The 17,605-nt window shown below is 39.0% G+C and overlaps 1 protein-coding gene and 1 long non-coding RNA gene across 2 annotated transcripts; one reads left to right on the forward strand and one right to left on the reverse strand.

Annotated features, from left to right (window-relative positions):
• The first annotated feature begins 6,509 nt into the window (after positions 1–6,509).
• LOC135599093 (UDP-glucuronate 4-epimerase 6-like) lies at positions 6,510–8,378 on the forward strand. Its single transcript, XM_065093825.1, has one exon. The coding sequence runs from the start codon at positions 6,634–6,636 to the stop codon at positions 8,029–8,031; it is 1,398 nt and encodes a 465-aa protein (XP_064949897.1). The 5' UTR covers positions 6,510–6,633; the 3' UTR covers positions 8,032–8,378.
• A 1,205-nt stretch (positions 8,379–9,583) lies between these two features.
• Positions 9,584–11,112, reverse strand: LOC135598159 (uncharacterized). The gene is made up of 4 exons (XR_010481505.1): positions 10,948–11,112; positions 10,754–10,808; positions 10,383–10,511; positions 9,584–10,250 (listed from the first exon to the last, which is right to left on the reverse strand). It is a non-coding gene; the product is annotated as an uncharacterized LOC135598159 (long non-coding RNA).
• Between the last annotated feature and the right edge of the window lie 6,493 nt (positions 11,113–17,605).

Raw genomic sequence — 17,605 nt, forward strand, 5'->3', positions numbered from 1 at the left:
TCATTCCTTTCTCTTCTTCTTTTTTACGATAAGACTTTAGGGTCTTATCAAAGGTGTCCCGTAACCTCTTATACCACATGGATAGTCTGACTTGTATCAACTATGCATTTCTAGCTATATTGCTTTTTGATCCTTCTATACCGGCTAAAGCTTTCTATTATCGTGAAGCAAAACTCAATTAGAATTGGCTTGTTCATCCACTAATGTTAGTGGGTGTTTGAACAAACCATCATAAGATATATGAGTCTTGTGCTACTAATAATCATGCCATAATAAAAATTAACCTAATATAGGAGGAATCGTCGACTCGCACATGCATCATCATACATAGTTCAAAAGTCATTCATCAGCATAACTCCTGTGATAAAGCAGCCACGGGGGACTATCAAGAAATGTGATTCTTCACGAATAGCGGGTTTTTGACCTAAATACGTGACGGGACATTACAAGTGATAAAATGGCCTTGCTATCACATCCATTGAGATCTCACCCTGCATCATATTAATTCTCTTGGGACAAAACACAACAACTTGAGAAGATTCTTCGAACATATTTATAGTAGTATAGATCAGACGATTAGATAAAAAAATTGAGAATCGGATCATTGATCATTCATTTGATTGATTAATTAAAATGTTTGCGACTAAAATGCCATCAATTCTTCATTTGTTTTCAAAGACATTGGAGATATCTTGAGAATCTTTTATATTGTATTTATGAGAAAGAAATAAAGAACTATTGTATTCATCCCCTCGGCTTCTTGCTCTCTTGTCACTACCTCTTTTTAACTATAATATTTTTATATTTTTTATGTTTATTTAATTTTTATATTATGAAATCTTTTATTGATCTTATGGTCTAATCAATTGATCTAATGACTCGAGACCTGAACACATTGATATCCGATCTGATTTTGATAACTGTGCATTACTAGACCATGCACGTATGATATTTGTAGAATATGATATGTTTTAGTCCTATTTTAGGTTCTTACCAGCAATAAAAATGACATCGTAGCAAGCTGGCTTTGTTGTATTTTGTGAGCATAGATACACTTCAGTACGAGAAGAACGTAACTCATCGCTTGGATTAGGTTTTGAATCTTGACCGTCAAATGATAATACAACAACCCACATTTGTTTGAAAATCTCCATACGTTTATATGATCTTGAAACGTTAGAACTTGGTCTCCTGCATGCCCTTTTGTTTTTTTCTTTTGGCTCATGGAAGGCATAAGAAGACGATAACTATGGTTTCTGTATAGTTATAATCTAAACATGTGTTGTGTTGTTAGCTCTTAGGAAAAAATATCGTTAATATTTTAGACAATCCAACACAATTCAGACTCAGATGCATAGGATCGTTCAAGGTATCTCCGATGTGAAAATGTTAAGGTCGCGAGGTACCACACACATGAAAACCAAGGTCGAAAGAGGTTTCCTGAGACCTACTCCCTCAAATACTCAAGCTAATAATCCGATAGTGTGGACATTAATAGTTCAAGGAAATCCCCTCTTTTTATATCAGAGGTAAGTTTTTATATCTTATTATAAATGATAAAGCTTGTGATTATCTTTTTCATCATAAATAATGAAAATAAAGTTTATGATTACCTTTCTCGTTTATTTTATTTTTCTCTTTGGGCGTTATAACGACGATGATATGTCAGATGATAATGTATCTCCTATCACTAGTATTATTGACTTATAAAATAGCTCAACATAATTCAATTTGGGTTGGATAAACCTCAAATTTTGAGTATATTTTGAAGTTTTCCACACTAATAACCAATGACGTCTATATTGACTCCATAAGCCAAAACAGCACGAGGGTTGGAATTTTTTTAAAAAAATATTATTTTAATTAAATTGAGTAGTTGTAATAACTACCGTCATCGAAGGATATTTTTTTGGACTATGACCTTTAAATGTAACATTTGGAGCACTCGTTAAGCTATCTAAAATAGAGTTCCAAGTAACTTTAATGGGTATTAATAAAGTATTTCTCTTCTATTATTTTATTCCTTGATTTCATTGTTTAGTTTAGTTTTACTTCTTATTTCGCAGAGAGAGAGAGGTTAAATCAAATCACTAGGACACCATCATATTAATCTCGATGTAGAAATCTTAATTAAACTTGCACGTAAGGATATAATTTCATCTCGTCGTAGGGATATGGTTTCCCTTTGCATGTACAGTTCTTTTTAACTTTACTATTTAAATATTTATAACTTTTCTCAATTAAAATCTGTATACGTTTCTTTTTATTTTTTTTACCCCAACAGAGAAGAGATATCCCACAATTCTAATCATACATGTAGTTATATAACTTAGGTAGTTAATTAAAGCGATCACACAAGTCTCTTAACAATCATATCCACATTTTAGAAATTTCATTTTTGTAAATCTTGCATGAATTCTTGTTTCAGTTTGATGCATTAATTTCTGAAGCTCTTTTTGAAACAAATGGCTCAAAAGGCCGGCAAAAATAAAAATAATCTAAAGATATATATATACTTTCGACAACAATAACAATAATAATAAGACCGCAACATTCCAACTATTTGAGGTGAAAAATATTTATAAAAAAATTTTGTCAATCATTGGACTATGTAGAAATCCACAGCCTTAGATAAATTAAGAATATTTCAATCTTTATTTATAATTTTTTATAGAATTTATTAATTTTTTCCTCATCTCCGTACTACTAATAGTTTCGCATCTTCTAATTACGACATCAATAGATCCCACTAGCATATGTTAGTTAATATCATTTTAAATGATTATTTCTCTTTGTTTTTTATCTATTACTATTCAGTATGAAATTATTTATTTTCTTTAACTCTAAATGTTTTTATAAGATGAAACGTTATGCTGCGAAGGTTTTTGTTGAGTATTAACACTTTTGTAAGCATTTAATCATGGAGATATGATGTCTCTTCCATGTTAAAGCAATAAAATATTAGAAAGGGATCAAACTAAAATTATGTTATTGAAAAGAATGGTGAATCAGACCCTATTTTATCCCTGTCAATGGATCCAATGATTATGTCAACTAAATCGTTTGTTAATCTAATGAAAATAATAAAAATAGGGTAAAGCTCAAGCTAAGAATAAAATCATACCTATGCCCATCTCCCAGCTTGGCTCGAGTGGGTTCGATATGCGCCCCAGTGTGTGAATAAGCTTTGTTTAGGACTTGAGGATGGGGAATACTTGTAAGGGAAGGAAAGAAGGCATTGCTCTCTTACTTGTGCAACTCAAAGCAACGGCAAAGTGATTCATGTTGAGAAGCAGAGGATGAGAAATTTGAAGTTTCCATTCTTGGGTTGATAGCCAATAGGTTCAGCTTATGGTGAGTTTTAACGGTCCACAACCCACCCCCCTCTTTTCTAAACCCTAGATCCAAATTAGGGAATGCTATAGCTGTGATTTTGGGAGGAGAAAAACTACAACAATAAGAAGAAAAATTGTAGTAGAACTTGATTAAAAAAGGGGTAGAAAAATAAGAGAAAGAAAGAGAAGAAAATAAGGATAACGTAGAGAGGCTGTTCTCAATCATCTAGATAGTATTCTTATCTCAAGTTAGATCAGATTTACACTAGATTCTTGCTATGATTACTTGGAGAGAATTTAGATATTGTGCACAATGACATGGTCCTGTTGCTAGGGTTTTGAGTAAGAGATTGAGATTTATATATTCATTATTCTTATATTGGATCATCTCTAGTTTGCCTCATGGTTTTTACTCTTCACATTGGAAGGTTTTTCCATATAAATCTTGGTATTATATTTGATTGTGATTCCATTTAATTCTGCTGTGTGTTATGGCCTGCTAGTATTTATTCATATACAAAAGTTATTTCTCTTTATATTTCATCATCCATCTCTATTCTATTTTTGACAATCCCGATGAAACTCTAAATTTCATATATTTATCAAAATTAGACTATATGAAAGAAAAAAGAGTATTAGTTGATGATAATTTTATGCACCCAATTAGATGCATATCATTTCTAAAAAAAAATAGTGAAATAGGTCTTAAACTATTTTGAATTATTTTCTTTCGCTCAAACTTATCATCGCACCATTATACCTATGATTTCGTGTCTTAGGAACTCGTTATTGATCATAATTAATAAGTATTTTATTTATTCATTTGTGTTTTTAAAAATTATCAGCATTTTCCCTAAAAAGATACTTGTAAAGTTGCATTTAACGTGAATAAGATTGAAGTAGCCCCAATATCGTGAATTAGAATTAAGACGACGAGCCAACTTTTGATTCCTTCCTATCTTGAACCAACTTGATTTAGTTTCGACTAGTCTTCATATATATATATATATATATATATATATATATATATATATATATATATATATAGCCAACCAAACCTTAATCACTCTAAAAGTGAAAGAGATTGGGTAAATTCGGGTCATTTTGGACTTTTTTCAATTAATGCTCCCCATTTTTTGTATCCTAAAGAAACCAAAATTGATTGGATCAGTTCATAAGGTGATATGGTCCATTATTATATTAGTTAAAAGTATTTTTGAATAGGATTTCAACATGATCCAATGTAAACTAGTGGATTAATATTCATTTATATTTAAATAGGATGCAAAATCTTAAAATTTCAGAAGAGTTGAATGATCAGAATCCAACCCAAACTCCTGAACACAGATTCTGATTTCTGTGTGCAGTAAGGTTATCCACATTAACATGTGTGAATCTGGTGACCTATCTGAATTAGATCGAAAATATCAGGCAAGGATCATTCCAGATTCAGGTTTGAAATTGTCCCCAATGCTATTGCTAGTTCTCATCACTTCATTTTCTCTCTGGTCCAACCGATCTCCCAGTCTGCCGACAATTAATGAATCAATGTGCAAAATTGTAGGCTCTCAGGACCACAATAAACAAGCCACACTTTGCAAAATCCTAATAATCTCGAATCAAATGCATATATGAATAGAAATCCCTGCCGACAGTTGATACATAGACCAAGTGTGCTGTGCATGTTCATCTTAATGATATGTACCAGAACTCAGACTTGTGCTCCGCTGTAGCCTATAAATGTCGGCTGTGGAGGAAGTCTGCAAGAAGAGTCGGTGTCCACTGGTGTCCTTTTTCTTCTCTTTCAGACCTGCACATCTCTCTTCTCGTCACTTTGACTGGCTCAGACTACTCTAGTCCGTGATTCTGTGGTGAAACAGTAGAAAAACGCGTGTTGATTGAAGAAGACAGTGTTTCGTCTCCATGGTATCAAACACGTGCTACGCTGGAGACAACACGCATCTACAACTTGGTAGATCCTTCTTCTGAGAGCACATATCTAAATTACCTGGTGACTATTACAGTGTTCTTATATGGAAAGATATGCATGCACGTATACCTCTGAGAGAGAGAGAGATGCGCAAAACCATACTCTGTATGGTTTCTGTATCCTGTAAACATGGGTACAAATTAGTTTTGGTCCAACATATGCTTTAGGAAAGATGAGATCAACCAGGAACAAAATTAGGGGCCCCATCCCGATTCCCATGCATGAGTGAGACCTGTCAAATCCTTCCTCTCCTCATGATGACCCTCGACGCACCTTACCTTGTGGTCTGTGAGCTAATTAATGACAGCATGGGAAACGTGAGTGACCTGTTCCAGACTTTACTGCTGTCATAAGCCCATCTTCCAAAAGAAACACAAAGAGTCCAGAACTATCCCACCACGAGTTAAAGCCAAGGGCATGTGCCACTCCTCGTAGGCTGTTGTCTAAAAGCAAAGAGCAGAGACAGGCATGTAAGTTCGATATAATTATCCAAACTCACATGTGATTTCCAGGCTACCACCAACCCATACACGTATAAAACAAGCAATACTGCAGTTTGTTTCGGTCTTGAATCACCGACCCTACTGCAGACTCCATCGTCAGGAATATGTGATGCCATCTGGTAGACGCAGGTGATCGACGATGGTCGTACTTGTTTCTCTAGCTAGGATAGCGAGGATCTACTTCGTTCTTGAGTGTAGAATCTATCTATCACAACAAGTATTTGGTGTGCAATCACTGAATTTGAGCTTGGCAGTAGTCACCCTATCCGATAAGATATATTGCTATGCAACCTGTTACTATCATCATCTTCCATGCAGCTGTTGTCTGTAATCTCATGCGTCTGTTTTAGCAACAATTTAGTCACAGTGGTCCAAATGCAGAGCTTTTGTCTTCTGTCAGGACATGGCGACTGTCGGTGCACCCCATCGAACGCTTTTGTCAACTCGGAATGCCGCAACCCCCGCCCCCCCCTTCTCTCTTCCGCTTCAACCACCGCCCACATTTCTCTTCGCCTCTGCGAACTACTGTGCTGTTGTTACTGGCTTGGAGAAGGAAGGAAAAGCAACAGGTGGCATTGATTCAACCGATGCCAACCTCACTCGAGGCCCCACTCCACCCCACCTGTCTCTGTTCTCTCTCTACTTTCTCTGTCATCACTCGACTCGTTCACTTTCTCACTGGCTTCCTCCTCCCTTTTATATCCGTCACTCCCCTTCTCCGCCTCCAGTTCCTCAGCCCAGCACAAAGAGGAACTCCATTACCGCTGCCATTTGGTCACTGCTGCGTGATTGAGGAGGAGAGGAAATGGCTTCTGCGCCGGACACGAGCAAGAGCTTCAAGCTAGAGCGCCACGGTGGCTACCTCCTCCGCCGAATTAACAGTACCAAGGTCATCGCCGCCTCCTCCCACCTCCTTTTCCGCGCCTCCATCCTCGCCACCGTAGTGCTCATCCTCCTCTTTACGCTCCACTACCCTCCGCTCCTCCTCTACCACTCCGGTGCCGCCGCCTCCTCCGCTGCTCACTCTAACCACCGAAGCCTTCTCTCCTCCGCTGTCACCTATGGCGGCGCCGCGTGGGAGCGGGAGGTGCGCCGATCTGCCACCCCGCGCAGCCCCTCTGGTCTCACCGTCCTCGTAACCGGCGCCGCGGGCTTCGTCGGCACCCACTGCTCGCTCGCGTTGAAGAAGCGCGGTGACGGCGTGGTCGGGCTTGACAACTTCAACTCGTACTACAACCCCTCGCTCAAGCGCGCCCGCCAGTCCCTCCTCTCTCGCCACGGCGTCCTGGTGCTGGACGCCGACATCAACGACACCCCGCTCCTCACCAAGCTCTTCGACGTCGTGCCCTTTTCCCACGTCCTCCACCTCGCCGCCCAGGCCGGCGTCCGCTACGCCATGCGCAATCCCCAGTCGTACGTGGCCTCCAACGTCGCCGGACTAGTCGCCCTCTTCGAGATCGCCGCCAAGCACGCCGATCCCCAGCCCGCCGTCGTCTGGGCTTCCTCTTCCTCCGTCTACGGCCTCAACACCGCCACCCCCTTCTCCGAACTCCACCGCACTGACCGGCCTGCTTCGCTCTACGCCGCGACAAAGAAAGCTGGCGAGGCCATCGCGCACACTTACAACCACATCTATGGCCTCTCCATCACCGGCCTCCGCTTCTTCACCGTCTATGGGCCGTGGGGCCGCCCCGATATGGCCTACTTCTCCTTCACCAACGACATCATCTCCGGCAAGCCCATCACCCTCTTCCGCATGCAGGACGGCGCCGCCGTCCAGCGCGACTTCACCTACATCGACGACGTCGTCAAGGGCTGCCTCTGCGCGCTCGACACCGCGAAGCCGAGCACCGGCAGCGGCAGCAAGAAGCGGGGTCCCGCGCAGCTGCGGGTCTACAACCTCGGCAATACGTCGCCGGTGCCGGTGGCAAAGATGGTAGGGATCCTGGAGGAGCTGCTGGGGAAGAAGGCGAAGAAGAACGTGGTGACGCTGCCGCAGAACGGCGACGTGCCCTACACGCATGCCAACGTGAGCTTGGCCGAGAAAGACTTCGGCTACCGGCCGACGACCGATCTCGCGACCGGGCTAAAGAAGTTTGTGAAGTGGTATGTGGAATACTACGGAGTAAAGACGGGTAATAATGTCCACAGCAAGATGAAGAAGATGGAGGAAAAGGAGGCCGAGGAAGAGGCGTCGGCCTGAGGAGGGATTGCCAACTGTACCTTCTATTTGCTGTTTCCCAATTATACATTTGTTCTCATTTATGATTACTATCAACAGCAGTCAGATCAGCAATGGTAATAAAAGAAGAAGAAGCTGATGATGATGATTGGAAACCGAAGCAGAAGGAACTGCGGAAAGGAAGAAAGAGAGCTAAGAGACACCAAGACTGAAGAAGAATGATGTCATGGTTCCTCTTTATCTTTTTCTTTCCAAGTTATAATGTGTCAAGTACTTCTGTAATTGTGAAGATCGCTTGGATTTTGCTGTGGGATGTAAATCCAAACACAGACTTTAAATTGTAATCAATGCGTCCATATTTGTGTGTGTGTCTCTCTCTCTCTTACTCGCACTCTCAGTACAGCTGCATCTCATCTGTTAATATAAGTGCATCGTACATCATGCCTGAGGAAGTGTGGAGAACGGGGTGGTCGGTGACAGGTCAGTTTGGGTGGTGGGGTTGTGCTTGTTGACTATGGTGTCATGGAGTTAACAAAGAAGAGTTTTTTTTTTCTTGACTTTATTACACACTTCACTTTGTCCATTCATTCACTTTTTGATTGCTAATTAAGAAGGGAGTGATGGATCCAATTCAGTTGATTATGGGTGTTTTTGATGATAGGAAGGAAGAATCGAAAGCTTCTTATCATGTTGTTAATAGCAATGTTTGTTATCATAAACTATCATAGCTCAACCAGCGGGAATAATGGTGGAAGAAAATGATGGCAGTAGCAGTCTTTTCTTGTTATAATTGCGGATCAGAATTGAGGGTTGGATACCTGAACTGATGTAGCCTTCCTTCCCTCCCGTCATTCACACAGTGCCGCACTCTCAGAGATCATTGCAGACCTCAGCAAATTTTTCTGTCAAGAGGATAACTTCCTCAGCTTAATTAATGCCTTGAGATTCTTATATCACAGTTGTGATCATTTAGATTAATCAAAATATTTAAATTAAAAATAAATCTTACAAGTAACATTAATTTTTTTCACTTGGGAGATTAAATGTTTAAATACTAATTAAACTCTGATACTAAATATTATTTATAAATTAATCTTAATTTTATTTATTTTTAATATGAAATTAATCGGGATGAGAACTAGCCAGCTCCCACTCAGCACAAGTTCCTCAGGTAATTAATTGTTCGGCCGGGGGATCTATCTCACTCTAGTTCCCTCCATCCCAGCAAAAGGAGGGAGATGTTGAAAAGAATCTGATCAAGCATTTAGGTCACGCATCATCACAATGTCAGGTCAAAAAAGATCTGGGTACTAATGGAGACAGACAGATCAAACCTTAACGGTGGGCACCGCTGCCCACCTCCACCTCCGCCTCTCATCTGATGTGAAGGTGGTGAGGGTGATGGAGCTCGAAAGGGATGTGCCACCACTTTGCCCAGTGAGTGGGAGTTCGGCTGACGAGGCCACATGTGCTCGGCGAGCCATTTCGCCCAACGCAAACGCTGTGGTGCCCCCCTTCCCCCTCACACCACCCATCCACGCCCACCATATGTGGCCAAGTGAGGATCCACACAGAATCCTTCGTCGTAAGGCATGACGAAGTTGTCGCCATGATACTTGCAGGGCAAGAACAGGTAACGGGGGAGGGTCATGTCGAAACAACCGCAAGCTGTGAACCCAATTAGGAGGAACGGTACCAAATAACGAGAGTCACCATCTTCTCGTTTGTCCCAGCTCAACTTCAACACATTATGGTTTTCGATTTCATTCACATCATATCGACTACTATACTATACTATACATTCCCATCAATATTATCTCTTGAAGAAATTTACCAGTGACAAATGACACCTAACAACAGGATATCCATCATCTAAGTATGCTGATTGTGGTTTTTCGCACCATAAAAACCACAATTACTGTTGTAGGGTCCAAATTAAACTACATAAGTGGATTCCAGCAGGGGAATTTGAAGCATTTTTTGACGAATATCAAGATATAATGCTTGCCACGTGAATTTGATCATGGATATTGCTGCTGATATTTGTTTACATGGCAAGCATTATATCTTATATTCGTTGAAAAATGCTGGAATCCCCTTCAAAGTCATTCTGTTCTGCAGATCCACCACCGTAACCTTGACATAGCCACTGCCATAACCACCACTGAAACCACCTTGAGGCCCACCACCGGGACTATCATTAGAGCAGCTTTACATGGATACTTCCAGCCTTGTTATTCCTGATGATTAAAAGTGAAATGTCAAATATTACTAAAGCTTATAGATGAATATTCAACATCCAGATTGTCCATTCTTTTATCAAAACTGTCTCAGCTAAAAGAGGACGAAGATACTGTGAGACGATGACAGACCTGACCAGCCATGCTAGCCATAGCATTGCTTGCTGATTCACCATTGTCAAAAGTTCACGAACCCAAATCCTCTCGACCTTCCAGTGTCTCTATCAGTAATGACTCTGGCTGCATCAATTATGAGATAGCCTGTAGACAACACACAAAGCGAGTGGCTCATAGTAAGATTTAAGGTGATGTTTTGTGCTAGATCTTTTGTTTTTTTAATTTACCACATGGTAGAAAGATTAATAGTTTCATTACTAAAGCAGCCACATGAGTTATGATAACAATTACAACAAAAATATCCATATTGTGGAACTAATATGTTGATCCAGCTGATAATAATTGTTTTAACAGATACGAATCATTTGCTGAGCCACACTATTTACCTTCAACCACATTTCCAAAACCTGAGTGACTGATCATCAGTCCCATAGGAGAGACCTGTGGACCACGGAAAAAGCAAAAGTAGAGTACAAAGCTGAATTCAGTAACATGTCTTCAACATGTACACCCAAAAACTACAACAAAATATTGTGTATGTAGATTAGATCTTGTAGACAAAATGGGAAATTTATCCTACCTCCAACGAAAAGTCTTGTTGATGACATATAGCGCACAGAGTTAAGCATAGCATTTGGTCCACTTGATATTGCATTACTGAAAAGTCCTTGCCCAATTAAGCCATCAAGTTTGCTGCAAAATTCCATGTCCGCCTTGTCTGTGGTTCTATATATAGCCAGTAATGGATCAGCAAATTTTGACAATGAAGATGTTGAGACCAATGAAAACATAAATGGACAGCAAAACATCACAGTCGCAGACAGTAAATATAAGAACAACAAAAAGTCTATAGAAGTCGATGCCGAAAGCCATAAAATCATGAACCTTAGCGGGAAGAAGCAGAGATCTATGATAGAAATAGAGTTCCTAAATTTGACTTTTAGCAATTAAATGAACAGTTATCATATTCTGACTTGACAATGATATTTTGTATATATAAGTACATATATCTTCATCTTATGCAGTGTGATGCAATCACTTAGTTCTTCAGTGTTTTATGTGCATTTGGCATACACAAATGAAATGATACACATAGTCCATGCACAGTTCAAGGAATACAACAACAGCACGCCCTTACAATAAAAGTTTGAAAAATGTAACATGAATGATCTATTAATTAATTCAACTCATAAATTGAATGTCTACAGCATATTTTTCTATCCCTTTAAACCATCCTAAAATGCCTAAACTAGATCCCTCCATTGCCAAAACTTTAGGTTCTGAAATGAATCCATAAATAATACTTCTATTGTTAGTTACTAATATAATTGGTTGGCCTACTTCGAACCAGTTCGGTACGATCTAACTGATATATATATATATATATATATATATATATGACTGTAAGAAGACAAGAAATGTATTAAAGATGAAGATGGTTACAATGTACAAAAGACACCCTTCACCAGATCAGAGACGTGTGAATCATCAAATACAACCCCAACAGAGAACAATACCAATTCTAGTGATAGTAATATCATAACCAACATATAGAAACAACAATCATTCAGTACCCATGCACACTGTTACACTTGAATAAGGTATTCCTTTCCTTGCATATCTGCTTCAATCAACTTTTGCAGGTCGGGCGGAAACTCGATGGGGGCAGAAGTATCTTCTCCTCACGTGTATATAGGTGAGTAAGTCAATAGGCTGGTTCACTTCTCCATGGGTAAAAGAGAATGTCACTTGCTCAAATCTCAACAGGATCAACTCAATTCGCTCAAGGATAATCCAACTCCATGGAGTCTTGTACCTCTTGTGCAGGATGTCCATTGCAACTTTTGGAATCAGACTAAAGATGGATGGATTCAATATTCCTGATGCTGGCTACCGAGAGGCCCAATAGGATAGCTTGTAGCTCATGCAGAAGGATGGGACCTTCTTTGGGTGTTCCTGCCGTCACAGTAAATATTGATATGCCCACATGATCTCAGAAACCCCCCCCCCTACTCCAGCCATGGAATCAGATAGGGAGGCATTTGTATGTAGCACAACAACGCTAACAGGTGGGGGGTCCAGCAATGCCAAGTGTACTCAGGAGTCTTAAACATGGGGCACAAGTTCCAATTTTTAGCAATGGCCCGATTTGAAACATTGTCTTCGGCATGACTAAGGCAACTCTGTAATATCCTTGTAACATCATGAACCGTAACAAAGATAATAAGGTTTGGAGATCTCTGAGCATTTAGTTTATGATATCTCTCAACCCACACATGATACATGGTCAAGGTGAAGACCAGCTTCCTAATCCGGCTCAAAAAACTAACATTTGGCATTTGTTGGGATATCCATGTCAATTCAGCTGCCCAACCTAGGGGTGTGTGAACAAGTTGTATTCCTTAGCATAGATCCCCAAATATATGATGAGAAGGGGCACTCGAAAAATAGATACCGGATGCTTTCATCACTTTGGCCACATAAGAAACAGGTGGAGTTAGTGCATATCCTCCATTTAGACAATCTATCCGTGGTGCTCAACCTATTTAAACAAGCCAGCCATGAGATGAAAAAAAACTATGGTATGTGCCCTTTAAACCAGATAAGTTTGCTCCATGTAACCTCGGTACGTGGTTCCTCCAAAGCTTCAAAAGCTAATTTTAAGGTGAATTTTCCAGAATATGAAGGCTTCCTAACCACAGTTTTTCTAGGCATTCGGAAAGGCTTTAACTTTATAAAGACTGTCCCAAATTAGAACGAGGGTCGGGGAATGGGGGTGGTCGACTTCCCAGACTCCATCCTTGCGAATATGAGCAACCCGAGCCAAAGGGTTAAAAGATATCTCATATTGTATAAGATCTCTAATGGTAAGCTTCAAAACAACTCTCAGAGGGTCAAACCAATTATAAGTGTCTTCCCTATCTCCAATAATATGAGTGACATTATGTAATGCTTTGACCCCAACCTGTAACATGCTTCTAATCCATCCAACTCAAAGAGTCTTTTTTTAAAGCCACCACCCAGATAATTTGTTGTAAGCAGGCTTAGTAGAAGATCCATGTTTATGAAACTGATATAGTTTTACGCTAGTTGTCAATGACCTAATGGAAGCCTCTATATTTTTCATCCGTTATTCAAGAAGATGAAGAGATCGATGAAGATATTATTCATATAATAAAAACAGGATGGTTAAAATCGCGAGGGATATCAGGAGTTTTGTGCGATCATTGGATACCTTTGAGATTAAAAGAACAATTTTATACGATAGTTGTAAGACCAACAATGCTTTATGGATCTAAGCGTTGGACAGTTAAGAAAAAATATATACAAAAAGTTTGTGTTATCGAGATGAAAATGTTGAGATGGATGTGTAGAGTTATTAGGAATGATTTAAAAAGAAATATTTTTATTCATGAACAACTAGGTATCGCTTCGATAGAGGATAAAATGAGATAAAATCATTTAAGATGGTATAGGCATATGTTGACGAGACCTTTAGATGCAGTAGTCAAAAGAGGTAAAGTAATTAATATTAGTGGTACAAGAAGAGGTAGAGGAAGAGTAAAAAGACTTTAATAGAAAATATAAATAAACATTTAAGTACTCTGAACTTAACTAAACATATGATTTTTTACATATCTTAATAGCGGCAAAAAATCCATGTAGTCGACCCTAAATAGTTAGGACTTATGGCTTTGTTGTTGTAAGCAGGCTTAGTTGAGGGATTGGATGTTCCAAATACAAGTCCACCTACATGCAACGGTTTATATGGGAGGAGAAAGATGTTGCACCAATATAGTATTTTATTATTAATAGCAGCTTGAATCAATTGAACACAGCCAACATCGGAAAGATGATGACTCTTCCAACTTTGAATTTAATTAGCAATGGACTGTCTGAGAGGCATACAATTTGAGAAGGATAATCGTTTACTAATTAAGGGTACTCCCAAGAATGTGGTAGAAATAAAACCAAAAGACATACAATAAGTTCAAGATATCTTGCTGAGTATTCCGCAGACATCCTGCAAAGAATATAAGGAATTTCCCTGTGTTGTTTTCTAGACTAGAATCGTTAGCAAATTGATGTATGATATCATGAATAGAAGCAGCCGATGAGAGATTTGCTACTAAGAATAAGTCATTCGCAGACATAAGATAAGTTGATAGAGGGTTATGACACTGATGATGCAGTTGAAAAGATTTTGTATAATAATCACAGAGAGATAGGGCTGCCTTGTCTAAGGCCCTTGGTCCCTTTGAAGAAACTCACATTAGCACCATTTAAGTTAATGGTGAAAGTTGTATTTATGATGCATGACCAAACCCAATTGATGAACTGTGTTGGGAATTCACGAAGTTCTAGTAAATGTAGGAGAAAATCCCATCTAACCGACTCGTAGGCCTTGTGGAGATCGATTTTTAAACCTATTCTCGGAGGACCTTTGTTGAGATGATAATTGTGCACGGTTTCGTGACACAAAGTTATATTTTCATGAATAAACTGACCTTTCAAGAAAGTGCATCGATAATGTCATGAAGCACCTTAACAAGCCTATTCAATATAATCTCAAAATAAACCGATAGAGTACTTTGTATATAAAAAGGGGTCTAAAATCAGCAGAAGGCTGGGGATTCATCTTCTTGGAAACAAGAGTAAGGTAGGTGATGTTTACCTCCAAGCATCTTTCCATTGCTAAAGAAATCCTTACGTAGTAGCAACATCGCTCGTAATAATATGTTAACAGGAAATGTAGAAGCGGGAATTAAAACCATCGACTCCAAAGGCCTTATCCAGATTTGTGTTGAGGATGTCATCTTAAATTTCCTTCCCCAAAATATGCTGTCACAGGCACACTTTGAGTCAAAAGTAAGGTTTTCTAGTCACCACTAGCTGAGAAAACCTTATGGCATATGAGGGGCGAGGAGGTTTTCATAGAACTTGATCGCCTCTTCATGAAGTTGCTCTCCCTAGATCAAGTGACTGCTAGAGTCCACCAAAGATAAGATTGATTTTCGGTTCCTGCAAGGGCAAAGAGATCAAAAGAAATAAGGGATATTGGCATCCCTGAGACTTAGCCAAAGGTCCCTAGATTTCATAGTATAGACTCTTTAGTTTCAAGGAGATCATATAGTTTGGTTGTAAGAGTCTGTTCATGTTTGTGGCGACTTTCGTCTAGAGGAGAAGAATCAATATCCTTTTGAATAAGATGTAATTGATCTCAAATAGATTGAAGAAAGCTCTGATACCGGGGAGGGTAAAATGCAGAATGGATTTCGAAAGAAAACCGATGCAACAGTTTCTCAGATAGAAAATGTCACAGTATACAAAGAACGAACTCTTGAATAAAAGTCACAATGCAGTTATATTTGCTGGAATGAGTGTTTTGAATAGAAAAAACATGAACTCACGATAAAACTTAAAGAAGATCGAAAAATAGTTCACCACCAAGTTAAAATCACAAAGGGATACAGAAATTTACCATCCCAAGGATTATAAACGAGGATACAGAACAGAAATCAAAAGACTCACCACTCAAGGACGCATCCAAGAGATACAGAGTTTAAGGGAGTTCTCCAAGAGAGCTTCTACCAAGATATTATCAGTTTCTAAAGTTCTTTCTAAGTCCTAAACACCAAAATAAATACTAGTGCATGAAACAACCCTTCATGTATAGGGAATTTCAAAATTAAGTGTTTACAGCTGCTAACCAACTCTTTTAATACATTCCTTGGTCATGAAGATATGTTCACAGCTGCTAACCAACTACTTTAATGCATTCCTTTGTCATGAAGAAAAGCACCTTGAAACAGCTTTAACTTTGTGCAGGGAATATGCTGATGAGCTGTCATATTTAAGTGGGCTGAGTTAAAGATTATGAGGCATCATTGTTGGCTAAAAAAAATACCACATCATAATCAAGGTTCATATGATCAGATTGTAGTAAATTAGACACTCCCGTATCAATCTCCCCTCCCCTGGTTGAAAAAGACTTGTCCTCAAGTCCTTATTTGATTCATCAACATGATTATAAAAAGGACTTAAATCAACCACATTAAATGTTGGGGATACTCCGTAATCTTCAGGTAGCTCAATTTCATAAGCATTTTTGCCAATTCTCTTAAGCACCTTGAAAGGACCATCGGCCTTTGGTTTTAGTTTTCCAAATTTGCCCGATGGAAACCTCTCCTTCCTTAGATGAATCCAGACCAAATCACCTGCATTAAACTCCACATGTTTTCTGTGTTTGTTGGCAGCATGCATATACCTCTCATTTTGCTTCTCGATAGTTGCTTTCACACCCTCATGCAGCTTCTTTATCTGCTTAGCTCTTTCATCAGCATCTCCACTAAATTGCTTTATTGTAGAATGAGGAATTAAGTCCAAAGGACTAACAGGATTAGCACCATAAACAACCTCAAAATGACTCTTACCGATACTATGATGGATAGAACGATTGTAGGCAAACTCAATTTGTGGAAGAATGACATCCCACTACTTAATATTCTTACCAACATAGCTTCTAAGCAAATTTCCCAAGCTTCTGTTCGTTACTTCAGTTTGCCCATCGGTTTGTGGATGATGCGAGCTACTAAAATTCAAAGAAGTACCCAGCTTCCTCCAAAGAGTTCTCCAAAAATGACTAACGAATTTTGAATCCCGATCAGAAATCATAGTTCTTGGAATACCATGCAATTTAACAATCTCCTTAAAATACAAATCAGCAATATGAGATGCATCATTCGATTTATTGCAAGGAACAAAGTGAGACATTTTTTAAAATTTGTCAACAACAACCATGATAGAATCCTTGTTCCTTTGAGCTCTTGGCAATCCCAAAACTAAATCAAGACTCACTTCCTCTCATGGAGCATTTGGCACAGGCAATGGAGTGTACAATCCAATATTTTGATTTCTTGTTTTTGCCAAATGACACACTCGACATTGCTTTACATGTCTTTCCACATCTCTAAACATCTTAGGCCAATAGAAGTTTAATTGAATAAGAGCTAAAGTCTTATCTCTACCGAAATGTCCACCTAAAGCACCACCATGAGTTTCAACTAGAATTACTTGTCTCAAAGAACAAGATGGAACACATAAAGCATTAGCTCGAAAAAGAAAACCATCAAGGATAGAAAATTGTTGAAAGGAACTTGATTTGCAATTCTGTCATATTGAGCCGAAATCCACATCATTCTCATAGAGATATTTGAACGTCTCAAATCCAACAACTT

This window comes from Musa acuminata, chromosome BXJ2-1 (assembly GCF_036884655.1).
Source record: "Musa acuminata AAA Group cultivar baxijiao chromosome BXJ2-1, Cavendish_Baxijiao_AAA, whole genome shotgun sequence".
Lineage (NCBI taxonomy): Eukaryota > Viridiplantae > Streptophyta > Magnoliopsida > Zingiberales > Musaceae > Musa > Musa acuminata.

Bases quoted from the DNA above. Each gene is read 5' to 3' on its own strand.
- LOC135599093 (XM_065093825.1), top strand. From the start codon at position 6,634: ATGGCTTCTGCGCCGGACACGAGCAAGAGCTTCAAGCTAGAGCGCCAC.